The 21,212-nt window shown below is 30.9% G+C and overlaps 1 protein-coding gene and 1 pseudogene across 6 annotated transcripts in view; one reads left to right on the top strand and one right to left on the bottom strand.

The window, feature by feature from the left end:
• The window catches only part of LOC145277805 (uncharacterized), a 171,466-nt gene that overhangs the window by 129,308 nt on the left and 20,946 nt on the right, over positions 1-21,212 (top strand). For all 6 annotated transcript variants that reach the window (XM_080129664.1, XM_080129662.1, XM_080129661.1 and 3 more), the window contains 2 exons: positions 5,122-6,204; positions 18,632-18,712. In XM_080129664.1, coding sequence (XP_079985790.1) covers positions 5,122-6,204; positions 18,632-18,712 — 1,164 coding nt within the window. The remainder of the gene's footprint in view (positions 1-5,121; positions 6,205-18,631; positions 18,713-21,212) is intronic.
• On the bottom strand, positions 6,766-6,883 carry LOC145278618 (5S ribosomal RNA; annotated as a pseudogene).

The raw sequence follows: 21,212 nt of genomic DNA, 5'->3' as shown, positions 1-21,212 counted from the left end.
TATATTGTGGCTGGAAGAGAACATGAGCATGTGCCATTTTTAAAATAGCGATGGGAGGCTGTTTGTGTAAAAATGATGCGTATCGATACATTGTTATTCTTAGAGGTGAAAGATAAAGTATTTTTGGATTTGATAATGAAAACAAATAATTTTAATCTCGAAAAATGCATTTAACATGGAAAGTAATAAAAAGAGAATAACATGAAAGTCGTTTCAAGTTTATTGATTAGTCGAGATGTTTGAACCCCAGTAGATTTACTCCTCTCAAATCTGAAGATTAAGATAATGCTTCAAAGTTATGAATCAAATGAATTTCTTATGCAGAACAAAATTAATACCATCATGCTTACTTATCTGTTATTGCTACTATCATGATAGCAATACCAGACCATTTTTTCTTTACATGCAAGAAACTCAAATTAAGCAATATTGAAAAGAGCATAAAAAATATGGTCTTTAGTTTTTTTTTGTTTTTTTTTTTATCAGTCCATTTAAACTGGAGTTATAACTAGGGATATGACAATAAAATATCCTTTTCATTAGTTAATATCTTATGTTTTTATATAGATTAACTGTGTCGGATATATACTCAAGTCAAAACAATAAGAATATTCTCGTCATAGCCCTAGTTGTAACCATTCAAAGTATCAAAAAATAGATGAATATTTTGTCTTGAGTTACCTATTCAAATGCATATAAGCTTTTGACTGAAAATGGTAGGAAATTTGCACAATTTACAGAACTATCCATCTCCAAAAAGTATCTTCAGATCTTTTTAACACATTATCACAACACCTTGAGGGTTCAGATGGCTATATTTACAACCATCTCACTTGGTAACTTATGGACTAATTAGCATACCAGTTAGCATATTTAAGTTGAATTTTAACAATTTTAAGTAGAAACACCCTTTAAAAAATGGTAGGTGAGGCTACAAAGTTGTGGACTAATTTAATTGTTAAGTATTATTCTGATGGACATTACCATTTGTCATCACCTCGTGAAAAATCCAAGTTGGCGACCGGAAAATCCAAGATGGCCACCACAACACGGTTCATAGAAACTATTAACAAAATATGGCTTGTAGCATATCAAATTAAAGAAAATTTTGTACAGATTGCAATTATGTTTTCAAGCACATTAAACAAAAGAATTGAATGCTTCATTATTGTAAGTCAGTTTGAACATACAAATTTCTTACAGATTTTTTTGTGGTCACGGCACAAAAAAATGTTATCGTTGCTTGTCACAGTTTCTATCGATGCATACGTAAAGTGTTCAACCAATTCTCTTCAAATTTTGGGACAAAATAAATCATATTGGCTATTAAATACCATTTGAGTGAAATTTGTATCTTGATTTAATTTTGTACTACAAAGCTTTTAACTTTTGACTGGAATGACACCTGTGTTTTGTTCAAATTTCGTGGCAAAGACAAGTTTTTCCCCTGATAGACTAAAAAAATATATGAAACTTCGATTGGTAGAACTTCCTTATCGAGTGTTTATGTGAACAGACTGCGACCACATAGTGAAAAGTCATCTACCACTAGCAGACATGCTATGCCGGCATGTTTCATTCAGTTGAATTTAAATAGTGATTTCTTGGGTACTTGTACAGTTTAATCAAAACATTAAAAAATGCAAATATTGATAATAAAAAAAAGTTATATTGTACATACCCGTTATGGAATGAAGTTCTCTGAAAAAAAAAAAAAAATGTCACTTAATTTGGTCAAGTAGTTTTTTTTTTTTTTTTTTTTTTTTTTTTTTTTTTTTTTTTTTACAGAGACAAATCAAATTTTAATGAGATCGATCTATCGTCACCATTTGGCTGTTTACAGACATGAGGAGGGGGGTGCCTTTAAAGGAAAAATTGATTAACAAAGGACAAAATGAAAAAGGATTCAAAAAGGACAAAGAAACTGTAAAATAAAAGTATTTTTTCTGCTCATGTGTCAAAATAATCTCAGCAAATTTCGACAAACTTTAACCGGTGATTGGAGTTATCTCCCCCTGGCTCTCCCTTCTCCTAAGCAAAAAAAAAAAAAAAAAAAAAATGGGCGCTACCCAATCGATCTCATTAAAATTTGATTTTGCTCGGTAAAAAAAAAATGCTTGATCAAATTAAGTGATTTTTTTTTTTGCATAAAAACTTTATTCCATAACGGGTACATACAATATAATTTTTTCAATATTTTCATTTTTTAATGTCTTGATTTAACTGTATAAGTACCATTTCTTGGAACATAAAAATCACAACAAAAATATTAAAATACCATTTTAAAGAAAAATTTATTATGAATCCAGTTGTATAAGTTTTATTTTGATGGATGTAGGAGTAATTACTGATTTAAAGATTGACTGTTCAATTAAATAGCAGTGTGTGCCTTGTTCAGTGCTGAAGAGTATGTTTTCTGGTATTGCTATTCATAGAGAGGGGAGATCTCTTGAAAATATATTTAAGACATGGGAAGGAGATATTTTCTGCTCTTTAACTTGACCCAATGTTAGGGGTTGTGCCCTTAGACTATCGGCTAATGATTCTAGAATGTTCCAAAAAAGTCCCTTTTATTTATGCAGGTAGGTTGCACCAGCTAGGAAAGAGGTTGGGCATAAGAGTAGTAGTGCTTCTTAATATTATATAGCAATTATTAGTGGCAATAAGTAATCAATACAAAGTTGAAAATTAATGCATTAAATTTACAATGTTATTAATGTGTCTGTTTTTTTTTTGTTTTTTTTTGTGTGTGAAAAACTTAGTTTCTGCCTTTTCATAAGCTACATAATTTCTTTTAAAGTTGTCTTTAAAGAAAAAGGAAATTTAAAAAAAAATTTGTTTTTAATGCATATTTTTTCTCGCTAAAAAATTAAACATCTTTCTAATGCCATTAACTTTCCTGTTATACACCAAATTCTGCTTCAACTTTTTTAATGCCTGGAATCTTTTTAATGTACACTTCCACTGCTTAATATTTGTCTGCATTTTTTTTTTTTTTTTTTAACAAAACTTGAATGCCTCATATTTCCATTAAAGAAAGCGTAATTATATGGTCAGACTTTTTATATTTATACATATATTCAGGTATGTTAATTTTTAAACCATGTATTTGAACAAGTTCAGATACAAAATATTTTATCCCAAACTTCTAGCTTCATTTGAGAAAATTAGTTTAAAAAATTAACATTTCCATTTGTCAATATGATTGCAGTGTTACTTAAAACAAAAGTATATTCTTTAATTACCAAATTGAAAACATTTCTTAATGAAAGATGCAAAAATTACATGAAAACGTAACTTTGAATTAATGTGTTAGCTGTTTAAATGAATCTTATATGAATGAGCATATAAGATTCATTTCAACAGTTAACACATTTGATCTTTTTTTTTTACCCCCACCACAATCATTCTCAACAAAGAATGCAGGGCGTTCGAAATATTAAATTATAATAGATTTTTAAGAAGGCAATTTTTGATGTTTCAAGCATCACTTACTCATCTAAATATCTTAAGTAACATACTTGCAGTATTAAAGTGTGTGTGTGTGTATGTATATATATATATCTCGATAGGATGAGATTATCTATATATAGTGTCAGTGTTACAAATGAAAATTTAATAATTAAACATTTCAAATTAATGGCTCCTTTTGATACAAACTTATAGATGTTTTTACTCTAGCATACCTCGCAAATTTTTTTAAAGCAACAATTTACAAGTTAAAAAAATCTTTGTGGTTATATTTAAATGGTTAATCTGTATATTTAAACCATTGTTACAATTCAACTTAATTTCTATGGATGCAGCTATAATTAAAAATTTTAATAATCATCAATATATTGTCTGTAAAGAAATATAAAGGATGTGTATTTTTATTATCATTTATTTGATATAGATAAGTATTTCTGCTAATAATAATCAGAGTTGATAGTCTGTATCTCAAACGATCAACTCTGATTTTATCCCCAATTTTAAATGGTCTTGTTCTAATTACTAGTACTACACTAGTCATGATTTATATGTGCTTTCCATTTTATAGTAGTTTAGGTTCTACACTAGAAGTATTCAAATTTCGAGTCTTACCCCTGAAATTTAAAAATTCTTATTCTAAAAACAATGAATTTTCCTTTATGTGAACTCTTCAACTTTGATTCTATGGTCCTCCTCCTCCTGATTCTTCTTCTTTATTTCCTTTAAATAAATTGTAAATGATATTTTTGAATAAGATTAATTAAAAAAAGTCTTTTTTTCTGAAAGGTAAGTTCATAGCATTCCCAACAGTGTATAAATGATCACTGCAGATGTGAACTTTACATAGCCGATTCCATTGAGTGGAACATTTTTTCAAGTTTGCATTTAAATTCATCAATCGTGGCTGCCATAGTGTTGCATTTTAAATTTTCGTTACACTATGCAGTCATCTTTAGTAAATGAGAGATAACTAAACAATTTTGATTATTCCATTTTATTTCTTCATATTAATAATTTCTTTATTATAATTCATTGGTAAGAAAGAAATCTAAGTAATTTTTCTGTGGAAATAAATCATTCCTCAACTTGTTCTTCATTCCCTCGGATCAAACTTTGTTTTTCTTTCCTTCAAATCATTCTAATATGTTCAATCCCTCCTAACTAATCTCCTCCTTAGACTAAACTATATTGACATAAGAAAAGTAAGGAGTTACCTCCATTAAATGCAGACATAAACCTACATATCATCAATACATATGCTTTCTCCTTTATTTTATTTATTTTGAGAGAAATGGCATCGCTTATTTCCTCGGTGGCCAAAATAGATTCCCTGCATCTTCTTGAACTCTCTTGTCATTATCTATTAATGTTTCTGTAATACTTGTTTTGAAATGTTCAGTTTTTTTTTTTTTGTTGTTCTTTTCTGTCCCACAGCAATTCCAGCTTTTAACCTTTTGATGCTCACTGTCTTGAGTTTTGATATGCTTCTTCATTCACCTTGGCACCGTTATGCTTTTCCTTTTTTTATTACCTTTTTCGTTTTTCTTGGTGGGTGGAGGGGGTGCCATGTTAATGTTTCATGTGTTCTTTTATGTTTTTTGTTTTTTTCTTTTATGTGGTTGTACAATGCGTCAATGTCTCCTCCTTCAGGCCACGTGAATTATCAACTAAAGTAACTCGTTCTATAAGCCGAAGATCACGTCGTGATGCCAGCCCACCTCCTAATGATGTCAGCCCGGATAAACCCCAAACCAATCAAAAGAAAGGAGGGAAAACTCCAAAGTTATCATCCAAAACCGAACTTCCCCATTTGGTTTTGGAAAAGGTCAAGCTCCAAAAGCAGCCTATCCAGAATTCTATTGAGACGAAAATTCCTGAGCCCAAATCACTCCCTAAATCTAAACTTAAATCAAATATTCCACGTTCCTCACATTCGGATATTTCCAACAGCACTATGGTCTACCCGGACTTAAAGAAACATCAAAAGAAAAAGAGAAGTTTTGGCTTGGGTGATTCTTTTTACATTCAAGCCGAAAGTAATGCCAAAGAATCTTACTCTGGGGAAGAGCAAGTGAATCATCCAAACTTTGTCCCACCTTATGATGAAAACCAAGACGTGAATGATACCGATTCTGATGAATCTCTCGACAGTCCGCAAGAGCTGGATTCTGATAACAAGTTTGCAGATAATCCATATAACGATAATTATGATGACCATCATTTTACTGTTGAAAATATGCCCATGACTAATGTGGAATATTATCCCAGCAGTTATAATTTTACCCAAGAGACTAATTCTTCCAAAACAGTATGTCATACCAACGAACCTATTCAGCAACATGAGAAATTCAACAGTTATATTCCGAGATGGTCAGATGAGCAGAAAACTTTCCATGTGTTCAAAAAGCCATCAGAATCTGAACATAGTCCTGTTGGCCAAGTGGCACCTTCGAAGAAATCAAACAGCATTTGGAAATTAGATCCAGTTGAGGAACAAAATATTCACCGTGAACTCAATGATTCGAAGAATGATTTGGCGTATTCACAGTCAGTTAAATATGATTGTCTACCGAAAGCATTTCGTGACAAGTATGGTGAGTACATGAAGGTGTCTGGTACTAACAACTCCGAGGTGAGGAACCGCCGATCTACTGATTCTTTGCCATTCCAGTCGCACCAAAAACAGGCCAAACACACTAATTCTGACTCTGTGGCCCAAGTGAAAGCCAAGAAGTAAGTTGTGTTTTGAGAGTTAGTTTTTTGTTTTTCTTTTTAACTTATTAACACTTTGACTAAAATGCTTGCTCTCATTACAAACTTTATTTGCTTTTAGTAATTTGTTAGGACTAATATCCTCATCTTTACAGTACGATTACAATTGGCTTCTTTGTCTTTGAGTGATATCCTGTTTTTTATCCTGACTGGGGGAACCAAGATTCTTTAACAACTTCTGTTTTTAATTACATGGCTTTTACTTATTACACTCATGTTAGATATTCTTTAATTTCATCTTTGTTTCAATGGAAGTAATATATATATAATATTTGAAGTTTGGTTATATGTCCAATCCAAATGAAAATCTGTTTATAATCAAAATATCAATTGTGAGATATATACATATCGATGCCTCCACTCAGTCTCGACAAAGGATACCCCCAATAGGGGCAACTGCGCATGTAATTGTGTGGCAAGGGTTGCGCAATCTCCAACCACACCTCTCCTGAATCGGCACTGCTTGAATCCAGTGGCAAGAAGTTCAGGACGACTGGAAACAATGCCGAGATAAGCAGAGAGCACATACAGCACCTGGAAGTCCCAAATGGTCACCCATTTAGTACTGACCAGGTTCATTGTTGCTTAACTTTGGTGATCTGATGGGAACCGGTGTGTCAAACGTGATTATGCTGTGTGTGTGTGTGTATATTGTACATCATATAGGGTGGAATGATAAGTGTCACCCTAAAGAAACCAACACTACAGCTTTATTTTGACTCTTTTACTGAAAAAATCAATTCAGGTAACTTGATTATGTAGTAGAGCTTCAGCATCAATCACTATATGGGTCCGGAACTGGGAGCATGCCTTTTCCACAAATCGAGCTCAGCGGATGGCGGCGATCAGGATGGCTTTGGTGTTATGAGAGGTCATGTTGATCTTCTCGGCATATGACCTAACGAAGTAGTTCTGCGGGTTCAGGGGAGGTGAGGGGTCAGTGAGAGAAGGGTACTGAAGCCAAACTTGGATCTCTTTGGACTTGTGGGCCGGCACCGTCCTGCTGCCACACCCAGAATCTGCCAGTGGCCACCTGATTACACCAGGGGATCACTGCACTCTTCAGCACATCCAGGTACACTTTGGTGTTGACTTTCAAGCCGACTTCGAAGATGGCATGATGTGGCTTTCACTTGAAACCATATCAAAGACCATGCCGGAAACTTTGCTTTTATCATTTTAAGCATGCCCCTGTTATTGTTACTTGTGGTAATCCAGCGAGCGATACATTTTGAGAGTGCTGGCAATGGTCCTGTTGTCATAACTTGGATCAGTAGAGAGCATGAGTTGTACAGTGGCGCATCTCCCAATCTTGCTCGTTATATATTGTCACTTTCAGACATGATAGAAGGCTTTTATCACTCTTGAGATTCGTGCACAACTGGCCAACTAGTAGATGGTCTGCCACAAAAAAAAAAAAAAAGTTTTCATCAAATGGAAATGCCATCATGTCGTCTTTTCTAAGGCAACAATTTTATCGTTCCATCCTGTATTTTTTAACTCGATATATTTAAAATACAGAGAAAAAGATTTGTGTGTGGGGACGAATATTTTCCCCGATTTCAATACAATTACTGGTTCTATTTAAATTTCTAAATATAAATTTCAGAGAGGTACTGTAAAACCCATATAATACATGCATATATTTTTGCAAACATAAAAATACACATGTAGGAGTGATCTGTAAATTTTATTTTTACTGATAGTTTAAAATCAATAAATATTTATCATTTCATCATTGATGCAAGACATGGAAAAATAAGTTTTAAACAAAGACCAGCAAATAAAAAGAATCGTTTTTGGCATTGGAACATAGCCACAAATTTCTGATATTTTTGATTTCTTATTCCAATTAATCTTCCCAACACCATAATATATATATACTAGACAAAAATTTTATTTCAACTGTAACTGACCTCTTTTAAGGTTGGGGTTTTAAAAAGGTGCCAATTGCAGTCAAAATAAAATTGTCTGGTATTCATTAAGTTTTCTTTTTTTTATTCATATATAAATTAGTGATTTCTAGCACATTTTGGTCTGTTTTCTCGGATTTTAATATTCTATCCTATTTTTTTGATATACATAAAGTTGTCATTGAAAACTGACATTAAGATCTATTATCATTATCTTGCAAGTTATCTTTATTATTTTTCTTTGTTTTTAGTTTTTCAGTGAAAAAGAATTCTATTCCTTTTTGTTTGTCAGATTTTTTTCTTTTTACAAGTTTTTTTTGTCACATGCCTAAAAATTTCTGCATCTTTCTTTCACACCAGTTTAAGAATGTACATTCGGAGATGTTTGGAGTCTTGGTGTCAGTAATTCATGGTTGACTTCTATCACTTTGTATTATTTAGCCAGTGTGGTTTACTCCCATGTATTTAGGTCCTGGATATGACCTTAAACTATATCCAGTGGTGAGTGCCTCAGCTTGTGGGCTTTGGGGAGTGTGGAGCCACCCTTTAATTACCATTGCTCCCAGGTCCACTCTGACCCGGAGTGATAGTACCTGTTAGGGTCCCAACTATGGGTTAAATATAAACCGGCGTGAAAAGAACAAATATATTATATTTAAAAAAAAAATTTCTTCAAAATCTTTGGATTCGGCATTAAATAACCCGAAAAGGGTTGATATGCCGTAAAACAAACAACCAACCAACCAACCCATATATTTAGGGTACAGATAATGGAATAAATTACATTGTTTGAATAACACAAAACCAGAAACTACTGGTCATCATGCCTTGTTGATTCTATGTCTCCAAATTTCAGTTTACACAAGTTCTATCATTGTGTGTGTGTGTGTGATGATTGCAATGTCTTGTCAGACGAGTGACACTCCCTCAGACATGAGCCCAAAAATGACACTGAAGACAGTCACTGAGATCAGTTATTACATGCTTCCAGCATTTCAAGCCTCCACATATCACAACTTTTTCATCACCACAGGACCATTTTTTATAGACAAATGCCTGAGGGAGTATCTATACACAGATATTACAGAGTCTTAGCTTTGTATAACAGCTAAATCTCTCTCTCGGTTCAAAATGTTGAGATCCAGCAACAAGCAAGAGCAAATTAGTCAGCAACAAGTTAAACTGCAGACCAACTTAATGCGGGTACTGGTCTCCCGCTTTATAGTTTTTTAAAATCAGAGATTTGCTTCTCCTAAAGAGGTTGCCTTCACCACGGCTTTCAGGAACCCTCTTCACCCCAACACACACATACATACACGGTGGTAGTTGGCCATTGACCCCGAAAAAGGGTTCGTTCGCCCTTTGAAAGGTCTTGTTTTTAATCCTTCAGGGAGACTAGCCACCCTCCTCACCAAACAAGTCTGGTGGGGGAACCAGTTTAGTCGCAGGTGACCCGACCATGAGGCAGGTAGTACTGGGTTACATGGTACCAGTAGCATTTGATATGACCTGACATAATATATATACACACACACACACACACACACACACACACACAAGGATTAGCAATATTGTCTCGAAATTGGTAGCACTTTTTTAGTCATATTGATAGCGAAGTGGTTGATACCGTTTCCAGATAAATAAAATAGTTTAACAAATAATTAGCAAAACAAAACAAAAAGGAAAGAGAGAAGAGAAGAGAAAAAAAATAGTAATTAAGGAATGGGGATTAATTGATACTGTTTTTTGGACGAGTAAAACTTGAAAAATTATAGCTTTTAGATATTAATCTATAACGGTTTTAATCTTTAAAAAAACCAAGGTTAACCCCACTTTCATTGAAGTAAAATGGAGCTAAAGATTAGTTTTACTATTAGAATACTTATTAATGGGACATGTATTACTATCGAATAAGTATTTTAGAACTTAATTCCTGAAGCGTTATTTTGTATTGAAGCCATGCATAACCTCAGCAAATTATGGTTTGTTGGCAAACGTAGGTTAAATCTATGGTAATAAAATTAGTATCATGGTTAAGATATGCTTTAAAAACTTATATTTTGAATAAATTAGCCTAGTTTTAATTGAATCCATTGAATTAATAAATAAATCCTAAATGAATATAAGGAATTTATCAAACCAGATACATCCAACGGCCCTGGTTATTTCCCCTTTATCGTTAGGAATAATTATTAGAATTTTGGTATCTTATAACTTCAATTCATTTTTTTAAATTCCGGACTTACAGAATTATCTCCCTTCTACTTTTAAACTATCCGATAATCATAAATCTTAACAGGAGAGGACGAATAAAAAAAAAAATATATATATATATATATATATATATATATATATATAATAAAAAAATATAAAATTAAAAAGGTAAAAATAAATAGATCAAGATCTTTAATTTTAAATGAAGAATGAAAATGAACTAAATATAAAGTAATGTTTAGACTTTATTTCCTTATTGAATAAGTTTTAAACTTAAACTTGTCTTAAATCGCATAAAAAAGCATGCAGATAATTTTGTAAATAAACAGAGCAAATTCCCGATAAGAAACTTAGGTGGTTTTGTAACGATTTAACTTAGGCCGGTTTAAACAATAATAAAATTGAAAAGGGAAAGTTTTTTAAAATTTTAAATAAATATTTAAAAAAAATAAGTTTAATTAAAGAAATATAAAAATCTAATTTAAGTAATCGATAAGTGGTATTAATAAAACATTTTAATGGGCATAGGTAATTAGTGGTAACATCGTTTGATATTTAGTTTGAAATTCGAAAATAGGTAGATATATAGATCTTTAAAAAGATGTTTAGGTTGACTTTTTTTTTTCTTTTAAATAAAGATACGAAAATAAATAGATATATAAATCTTAAAAAAAAAAAATACTTTGCAAAGATACGACAGAGGTAAAGTGTTCTCGCTTGTTTTCTTTTCCTTAATGTTTCATTGTTAAAGTGTTTTTTATTTAATAAGTCTGAAGAAAGGCTGTTCTTGTGAAATTTTTCAAACGATATAACGCTTGAATTTGTCCAAATGGTCTTGAAACAATTGTAACTAACAATGAAATACACTTTTTGTTGCTATCAACCCATTTCTTGAAGTCTTGGTTTTTGTTAAAACAGTATATGAATGCTCAATTATGAAATATGATAATTTTGTAGCTTACTTAAGTCAGCTTCCTCTTTTTGGCTTAAATTTATTGGTATATGAACAATTACTGAATTATATTATCCCAGTATAATTTGGAATACTACAAATTTGTCTATCTCTATATACGGCATAATCGCGTTGACACACCAGTTCTTGTCAGATCACCAGAGTTAAGCAACTTTGAGCCTAGTTAGTACCAGGTGGGTGACTATTTGGGAATTCTAGGCGCTGTATGTGCTCTCCGTTTATCTCAGAATTTGTTTCCAGTCGTTCTGTACTTCACTTGCCACTGGTATTTAACGTCGTCACAGAAGTGTAGTTGGCGATTTTGCACTTTCTGCCACAAAAATTACACGCGCCAACAACCCTTCGTTGGTATCCATAGTCTGTCTAAGACTGAAGGAGGCTGAGATATATATATATATATATATATATATATATATATATATATATATATATATATATGGTGACCATAACTAATAATATTTTGGAAATGTATGAAATTTATGGGTTAAATAGTACAATTAAATTTTTTTCTGACAAAAACAAGATGATAAACTTTTAAAAATGGTTCTCAGCATTAAATGACTAATGGTTGATATGTTTTGGAGCACTACTGGGATACCAGTATTTCCTGGGTTTCTGGGTTTGAATATGGAATAACATATGCAGCTCTTTACTTTAATAGCAACCTTGATGCTGTCAGCCTGATATATTCTACATATATATATATATATATATATATATATATATATATATGTGTGTGTGTACGTTCAACTGATACTTGGGGACAGGGGTTCAGCATTGCTTGGTTGTAAAATACGTTTTAAAAAAAGAGAGACTTGGGTGCTATCAACCAGAAGCAAAACTGAAAGCAAAAAAAAAAAAATGCATGGTGGACACGAACTTGCGACAGTTAAGATACTAAGCGAACATGTTATTGATCAGATCACGACAGCACACACGTTATGGCGTTGCAAATTTATCTTCTAAAAACGAAAGAACAAAACGACCGTTCGTGCATATGCAATTAACAAACAGTGGCCAAACCAACATTTTGCCCCCACCCCAAACAAAACAACATTTCTACATGAAATAATTGACAATTTTTGTTAGATATTATGTGTCCGAAAGATCTAACGATACCAGGTTTGGGCCAATGACAAAAGGTTTTAGCAGACATACAAACACGTACACATACACAAACGGCTGAGGTTTATATAATAGATGGATTTCAGTGTGCAACATGTAGGGAAAAGAGTTTTTAATTCCCTTAAAAGGGCAGCAGAACTATTACTCATGTTTATTGGGAGACTTTACATGCAAAACATTAATAAAGTACAATTCTTAGTCTGTTTTCATATTAACGGACGTAGAGATCTAGGGAGATAAATGTTTTCTTACTTGGCACTTACAGGTATTTTTTTTCTGGGCAGCTGTGTCTATACATGATCAAATGTTTTAAAAATTGTTTCTAATGAAATTTTGACATTTCTCTGAATGATACACAAATTGTTAGCAAATCAGTTTGAATCTGTTTGCTGATATTTTAATTTGCTGCATTTTGTAATATACAAAGATGTACACAATGTATATTATAATAGATTTTAAGGTAATAAATTATATTCATTTATATTCACTAGACTTTAAAACATTTCACTCGTTTATTATGAATTTGAGCATAGTTTAGATTTGAAAATTTACTCCTTTGCATGAGCTAAAAGGAAGACAAAAATGGGATTATTTTGCATAATCTCTACATGTAAAAGTCACTTTGTGTGTGAGTGAGTTCCTCATAGGCTCAGCCATTTTGGAACCTATCTTTTGCAAATTTCACACAAAACTAATTTATGTCTGGCAGTGTTCTTAGATATGTTTTGTACAAAAATGCATCCAATAAGTATCAAAAAATCAAAAGAAATCCAATCTTAAAAATAGCTTTCTTTTTTTATAGATAAAAAGAATTTTTACATTACACAGGCCAAGAGAGATAATAAAATTTCAGCAAATCATTTCTTAAAAAAACATTTCTTATAATCTGGAGATGCTAAAAAAACATTAAGGCATTCGACTACAGATCGAATGATCCCCTGTTCAAGCCCAGGTGTACCTCACCATTTTATTTTAATTTTTTTCAATTTACGATAAAAAAAAAAAAGTACCATTTAAAATCGCTGCAAATCATTTTTCGGTTTGCATATCTTAAAACTAAACAGTAATCAGAAGTGACTTTTCCAAGGCATTCATCGTTAAGCCCAAGTATCAGCTGACATGATATTGTAAACAAACACAGATGGAATTTGATGAACGACATTATCATTATTTTTATATTTTTTGTGTATCAGTCCATCTGAATTCCCATTTTATCTTTTCTCATTCTTGTTCTGGCCATGTCACCATCTTTTATGCATTGGCAGTTGTCGAGAGCACAGAATCACAAGCATAAAATAAAACAGACTTCAATGCTTTCTGTACACATTTGTTATTTTGTTTTTCTTTACATTGGTAGTATCACACTTTAAGGAAAAAACTAGACCAGATATTGATATTAGTCAATTAGTAAATCTTTGTGTTTTAATTTTAAAAAAAAAATGTTCTTAGTTAAAGAACTTTGATAGTTTTACAGTTTTACCTTGCTTTCTCCTACAAACATTTTTCATTGTAAAATATGCAATCTGTAAACAAAATCTCTTCTGTTCAAGAAACTGATTGGATCTGGATATGGTTCAAGTGTTGAAAACAAGGAATATATGTTAATGAAATGAATTGATTGACTAAAGCTCAGAGTAGTTACACTGAAATTAAATGGACTGAATAGACAAGATCTGATGTGTCTGTGTTACAGCATATCAATCTTTTTGTGTGTTAATGCACTACTTGTGGTAAATTCTTCTTCCTTATTTGTACCCTGGGGTCCTTTCTTTACATGTAGATAAATGAAATGGAAATAAGACAGGATTCGATTTTGTTCATGGATCCTATAATTCAAGTTTATAACTGTAAAACAAAACTGCCCTCATTCTGTACGTTATAGTGTTGAACACACTCCTCCTCATTTTTTTTTTTTTTTTTTTTTTTTTTGACAAGTATGGATAAAATAGCTTAGGTACTGTAGACAGGATTTCAGTTCTCATGGAGTCAGTTTCAATCGTCAATCTCAGAAATTAACATCTTAAACATTTAAGTCACTTTTTTTTTAATGGCCTAAAATAAATTTTTAACTTTAACCTTATTCTTTGCATGCTTATTTTTTTTTTTTTTTTTTTTTTTTTTTTTTTTTTTTTTCTTCTCCGGCTTTTACCATCAATTTCTGAAAATGCATTAATTTTTTTTTCATTTACTGTTCGGGTTGCTTCTCATGAACCTTGTTCTTTATATCCTACACCTATGAAAGTCTATTGGTGTCAGATCAGATGAACATGGTGGTCATTCATTTTCTCTAAAAAAGCTTTATTAATTGAGTCTCTTAATCTCAATATATTGGTGGTGCTCAGTCACGTTGAAAAAAAAAAGTTGCGGCATTATTACCTCGCAAAGCATATCGAGATTTCATTTACAGGTTCATAAAAAAAATTGGTTCAATAACAACTTGATAATGTTGCTCAAACTAACGCCAACCTTTAAATTATAGTATATTAACTGTAGACCTACTTTTAGACTACCCTATATTAAGGTTGTTTTGGGAGTTTAATTTACAAAAGAAAAAATGTAAACACCAAATCTTAAAGTTTTATCTTTTATTATAATTTGGAGGAAATATAATGAACCATTTAAATGTATTAAAACACTGATATTCTATTCTGCTATTTTATTAAATAATTTGCTAACGGTTTTATGACCATGATGGAAAAATATTTAAATAAAAAGTATTCATAAACATTTCCTAAAGGGAATATAATTATTTAACAATATTTCAACCTTCTACTTTGGTCTGATTATCAGATTGAGTAACCGTGAAGAATTGAAAAATTTCGATTTTTTTTTTTTTTTTATTTAAATCATTTCCTTCAAATTATAATAAAAATGAAAAATAAAATATTTTGCGAGTTTTCACTATTTCATGCTATCAGATCTACTTCACTATATATTGTATGTAAAAGAATTTAAAAAATTGATATTTATATGCTGCTGTTTACAGTATTAATCAAATCACTTTCAAAATTTCTCATTTAAAACCAATCGGTTTCAAAGTTATAAAAAAATCTGCTTTTTCTGCTTGTTTTTAGTCTTATTTAAAACTTGTTTCATTTTGCTTTTTATTTTCCACCCTTTTTTTTTTCTCATCACCAGCATTCATAATACATACAGTTTTGGTTCAAGAAATGCACAATTTCCTTTCTTTTTTTTTCTTTTTTTTTACTTTAAATCTTAAAAATGACTTATTATACGATGCTGAATATTCTAATAAAAAATGAAATTGCATCTTCTTGAATAAAGGTAGGTACTTATTTTGACTTGGTTCAGAGATAGACATTCTATCTGTGGCACTAAGTAATGTTTTTCTTTTTGTGCTGTTTTAGAAAATTTAAAACTTTTAAAAAGAATAATCTGTTTTGTTAATTTTTCAAATCTTCAAGTGGAAAAAAACATTTTTCTTTGCTTTATTTAACCAATATAAATATTCTTGATTATAGTATACAATATTTTGTACAAATCTAAATAACACACACACACACACACACATATATATATATATATATATATATATATATATATATCTTTCAATTTCATTCCTATCTGTAAACAAGATTCTAAATATCTGTTTGTTCACATTTGTACATGTATTATTTCACTTTCCACACTTATTTTTAAAATGTGATTTTCCAAAGATGAAATGTGCACATAAAGAAAAATTAACTGATGTTGCCAAGGTAAAAAAAAAAAAAAATTTTTAAATGAATTGTTTACAAAATCAAATACGGACGGTTTTAAAAATTTACTCTTTGCATTTCTTTATATGTTAATGTAATTTTAATAAAATAATCGTTATAATTTTAAATAAATTGCAAAAGTTACATTTCTAGTTATTAAAAAAAATATTTAGCTGACAATTATTTTATGAAAGATTTTTTTTTTCTACAGACAGATGAAGAAACCTACCATGCAATTTCCATGAGGTCTCACTAGTTTCTGAATATTTTTAAAATAAATTTAAATTGTCCAGACTGTTTTCATTTTCAATGTTATTTGCATAACGTTTTGGTCGATATAACCTCCAATCTTCTGTAGATGTATCCTTCTGTCAAATTCTGGAATCTGCATGAAATTTGGAACGGAATCCTTTATTTAATCCATGGGGGTAGCATGCTCTCGTTCCATCATTCCAGCAAGACTTTACCTAGTCGTGGCTCACAAAATGAGAGCCTGCTATTAAATAAGGACTTCTGTTCAAAATTTTGTGTAGATTCTAGAGTTTGACAAGATACACCTGAAGAAGGTCGGAGCTTACATCGGCTGATACATTATGCGAATAACACTCAAGATGAGAACAGTAGTTCGAATAATTCAAAGTCCCATTAGTGTATAAAAATGTCTGAATATAAATATTTAATAGATTAAATTATAATTATTAGCTTCCTAAAAAGGGAGAGCAGTATGTCAAGAACTATAATGCATAAATTCTCTCCCCCTGTCAAAGTTGAGATTGAACATATCTTAGAAACATTAATATTCAAGATTATGCAACTTTACTTTTTATCAGTTTATTTAGCCTCTGAAATAATTTTTTTTCCTTATGTCTGGATTATGAATTTGAAAAATGGATATTTATCATGAAATTGTCACTTGTATATTTTTTTAATTATTTAAAACTAATTCATTGTAATCAATATTGTTTAATGTAATAATAATGATAATTGTTGTTTATGTTTGTGTGCATTTAAAAACATAATATTTTATCAGTTATGCACTTGCAAGTTTTGTACTGGTTACAGGCATAAACCATTGAGAAATTTGACTTCATATGTCCTCCTTCCACTTCTGGACTAAACAGTAGACTAGATTCTTGCGCTTTGGTTGTGCGACTAGTCTAGGAGAAAGAAAACTCTGAAGTAACATCAGTCTTTCTCTGCTCATGTCTGTATTGTTTCTAGTTATCATGGGCTTCTTTTTGCCACTGAACTCTAGATTTATTCATTCACAGAAAGTGAAATTGGGAATTGCACAATCCTTGCTTCACTCTAGACTTCATAGACATCCTTGCAAAAGATATCCATTGTCATTCATGTGTGCTTTGTTTTTCGTAAACTTAAAGTGGAATTTATATTTATCTCATAGAGGTTTGCCTCTTTTTGTCACAGTGATTCCTTTATTATTGAATTCAAATGAATACCTGATAACAATACAATACCTCATATTTTTAACGGTCCTCTGAGACCGAGAACTTTTTTTGCAAGATCATTTCTCAGTCTTATGTCCATGGAAGAGTGAATTCTTACTCTGGAATCAACACATAAATAAATAGATCCTGAATTTGGAGAAAGGTCATTTTTATTAGCCTGTTGATTTTGATCCACTTTATTGGCAAAGGGAGGAGCATTGAGGCTACAGATTTCTAAAGTCTGGTCTCTGGTTTCCTTTGTTATTAATTGATGTTTAGTCACATTTTGTCACTTTTAGCTTTCGACCAAAAGTCCCCACTTGATGTCTATCCTATCTTGTTTTACATCATTTCTTCTAACTCCTGTTTCCACTAAAGGCCAGCCACCTGACTCTGTTCAATATTCTGTTTACACAATCACATTTCTTGTGAGAATTTAAATCCTCCAATAAATACGAGTAGATATGCACCTTACTACTTAACATTATTACGCATCTATTCCATGTATACAAATACATACACACTCATAATATATATTGATATTTATACAAACCTGTACAGGCTATGCTACAGTGGTATGATAATGTTTCGATCTATAGTTATTAATAACTAAGATCTCATCAGGCGAAAAGTCTGTTCAGTTAGGTGTCTTTTCCATATTGACATGTGTGTATACTGAATCCAAAAATCAGGTTATATGGGCTTTGCCTAACTTGCGTAACTGAAGTTTATTTCAAACCAAAGAATAATCTGTTGGATCAAAGGTCTGATTAGAGCTGACAATGGCAAGACAAATCGAAACCACGTGCAACAAATAAAACAAATATCTGTTAGATTATAAGAAGCATGCAATGCACATAAACATCTATGATGAATTAAAAAAATTTGTTTCATTGTATAACTGAAGAAAATGTTTTTACTTTTCTTTGAAAAAAAATTTTTACCGTAAACATAAAAATGTTTTGATTCCACCCACTTTTATTTTCTTCTTTCCAGGTTAACCAGTGCATATCAACGATTCACCAGTCCTTTAGCATCAAAAATCAGTAGTGCAAACCCGACTTTTACTCCTTCCTAGTAAGTGTTTCTTATTTTTTTTGGTTCTACTGTCAATTAATTGATTACATGAGACAATGTCATAATTGATTCATCCATACGATTTTGTCATTTAACACATTTCTGGCTTAAAATTGAATTTTTTCACATTAAAAAGAAAAAATGGAGAAAACAAAAAGACAATAGATATTAATCTAATGTTTTCATATTTTGAATGTTTCTGTGCTTTATCAAAAGCTGTATGTATATGATAAAAATCAAATAACATTTAACGTTTATGAATAACTGTTAACACATTTAAACTAATAACAACACATATTCCTAGCATCCTTTGATGATACTCGTGTGTCTACACACATCCGACAGCTATACATGAAATTATATATTTATAAGTTTTTTAATATCTAGTCTTCAATGTATGTCATATTCTTATTATTGTCAAGCCCCAGTAAATTTTTGATGGCTTTTCTCTTTCTACACACACACACACACACACACACACACACACACACACACGTATCAGTGTTGAATTAGATAGTTATATTGGTTTTGCCCAACTGAAATTTATTTCAAACTAAAGAAATACTCCAGAACAAAGTTCTTAAAAATCTAGCCTGGGTTTACAAATTTCTGCCTAGTTCTGCTCTATATAAAAACAGAAATAGATCTTTCAATTTTTTTTTTTTTTTTTTATTGCAGGATTTAATTAAATATTTACTAATGGTTTTTAGAAAGAGTTAAGTTATGATAGGTTGCCAAATTATTAAACAATTCTCTCCAGAATGCTGTATAAATTATGCATGTAAAATAGTCATCAAGCCTGATTTTATGCTCAAATAAAACCGTTTGTATTATCATAATAGACAAATTGATAAACTTACAATCCGTCTCTAGAAACAATTTGATTTATGTATTCAAGTTTTGAGGATTGATAATTTGGATCATGTTCATAATTCGGTCGATGTAACCTGATCTTTGAACCTTGAGAACCTATTTGGAATTTTGAACTCCTCTCTTTGTTTAATCCGTTGGGCTAAATTGTTCTTGTTGCAGCAGGCATGACCATGTAGAAGCCTTAAGCAATTTTAATATTAGTTATTGCATGTTATAAGAATTGAATCTTCAACTTGCAGAAGACTATTACATCAGACTGATAGTTACTCAATGGTTTTATCTGTGATGTCCTGGATCTATCTATACTTCAAGAAGGTCATAGGTTATATATCAGTTGAAAATATGAAAGCTACTAAGGTGAAAATAGTTTGAATTTTTACTAAGGTGAAAATAGTTTGAATTTCTACTAAGGTGAAAATAGTTTGAATTAGTTTGAAAAGTTTTCATTTATGATGTGTATAAAGAAATGCTGGAGGTTTATAAATAAAAAAATACATCTGGTCAGATTAATCTATAAAAAGATAAGAAAAATATTTTGGCAAGTTTAATTTTCAATGTGTCTGCCGTCATACAAAGGGTAATTTATAAAACAAAACTACACCATTTCAAATGTCTTAGCTGACAAAAATTGTCAAATTTGGGTATTTACTTTCATATATGAAACATTTCATCTGTCTCCTATAGAAACAAATGTAAAGGTATTTAACTGGTCATTTTGGAGGCCAAAATGTTTCTAAACATTTAAAAATGCACAATTTTGTATATTAAAAAATGACAAGAATGAATCCATTCTTCAGAGGCATCTATTCAACCTGCATGTTTAATGATGAAAATGACATTTTAAACTTTAACCCTACAGATGGATTAAGAGAATCTCTTAGAGATGCATGGGATAAAAGTTGAGTAATGTTTTTGCTTTTAATTTTTCAAGTTAGAAAAAGATCCTTTTTCTATTATTGAAATAAATTAAGAGAAATGTCCATTTTACCAGTGAAGAAATTGTATTACAAGATGTAAAAAAAAAAACAAAAAGCATTTTTTTTCTCACATGAATTTATTTTAAATGAGATTCTAATTGAGAACTCTGACAAACAATTGCTGATTTGATAAGCAATTTTGGTGATTTGATAAGCAATTTTGATGATTTCAAGTTTTCTTGTTAATATGAACTTTGGTTTTCTTATCTTATATTAGCCCAGTAAATGATTTGCGATCTTATGAAAACTTGAATTTTTCTGAATGTGCTCTTGGCATGCTTTCCATTCCTGTTTCAACTTTTTTGTCGTTCAACTCCAGCCACTGCAAGCAGCTAGATGAGTGTTTGTATCAACCAAAAACTGATGGTTTGATTTTATAGTTTTTCTTTTTTGTAAACAGACATCCATTAACGGATTATTTGTAATATCTATTTCTCAATTCATAATAATTGAGGCAAATCCATTTATTGCTGATACTATCTTGTCTTGTTGAATTTTTTTCGTTATTTCATTTAAAACATATTTAGCAAATACCCACATCTGTAGAATTCCTGAAAAAGGATCAGAATGCATAGACTAGAAAATAAGAATGAAACTAGTTTTTTTGTTTTTTTTTATATATATACTACAAATAAAAAATCAAACATCTA

The sequence above is a fragment of the Euprymna scolopes genome, chromosome 6 (genome assembly GCF_053919585.1).
Source record: "Euprymna scolopes isolate OS-2025 chromosome 6, ASM5391958v1, whole genome shotgun sequence".
Taxonomy (NCBI): domain Eukaryota; kingdom Metazoa; phylum Mollusca; class Cephalopoda; order Sepiida; family Sepiolidae; genus Euprymna; species Euprymna scolopes.
This window is presented reverse-complemented; position numbering and strand designations above follow the sequence as displayed.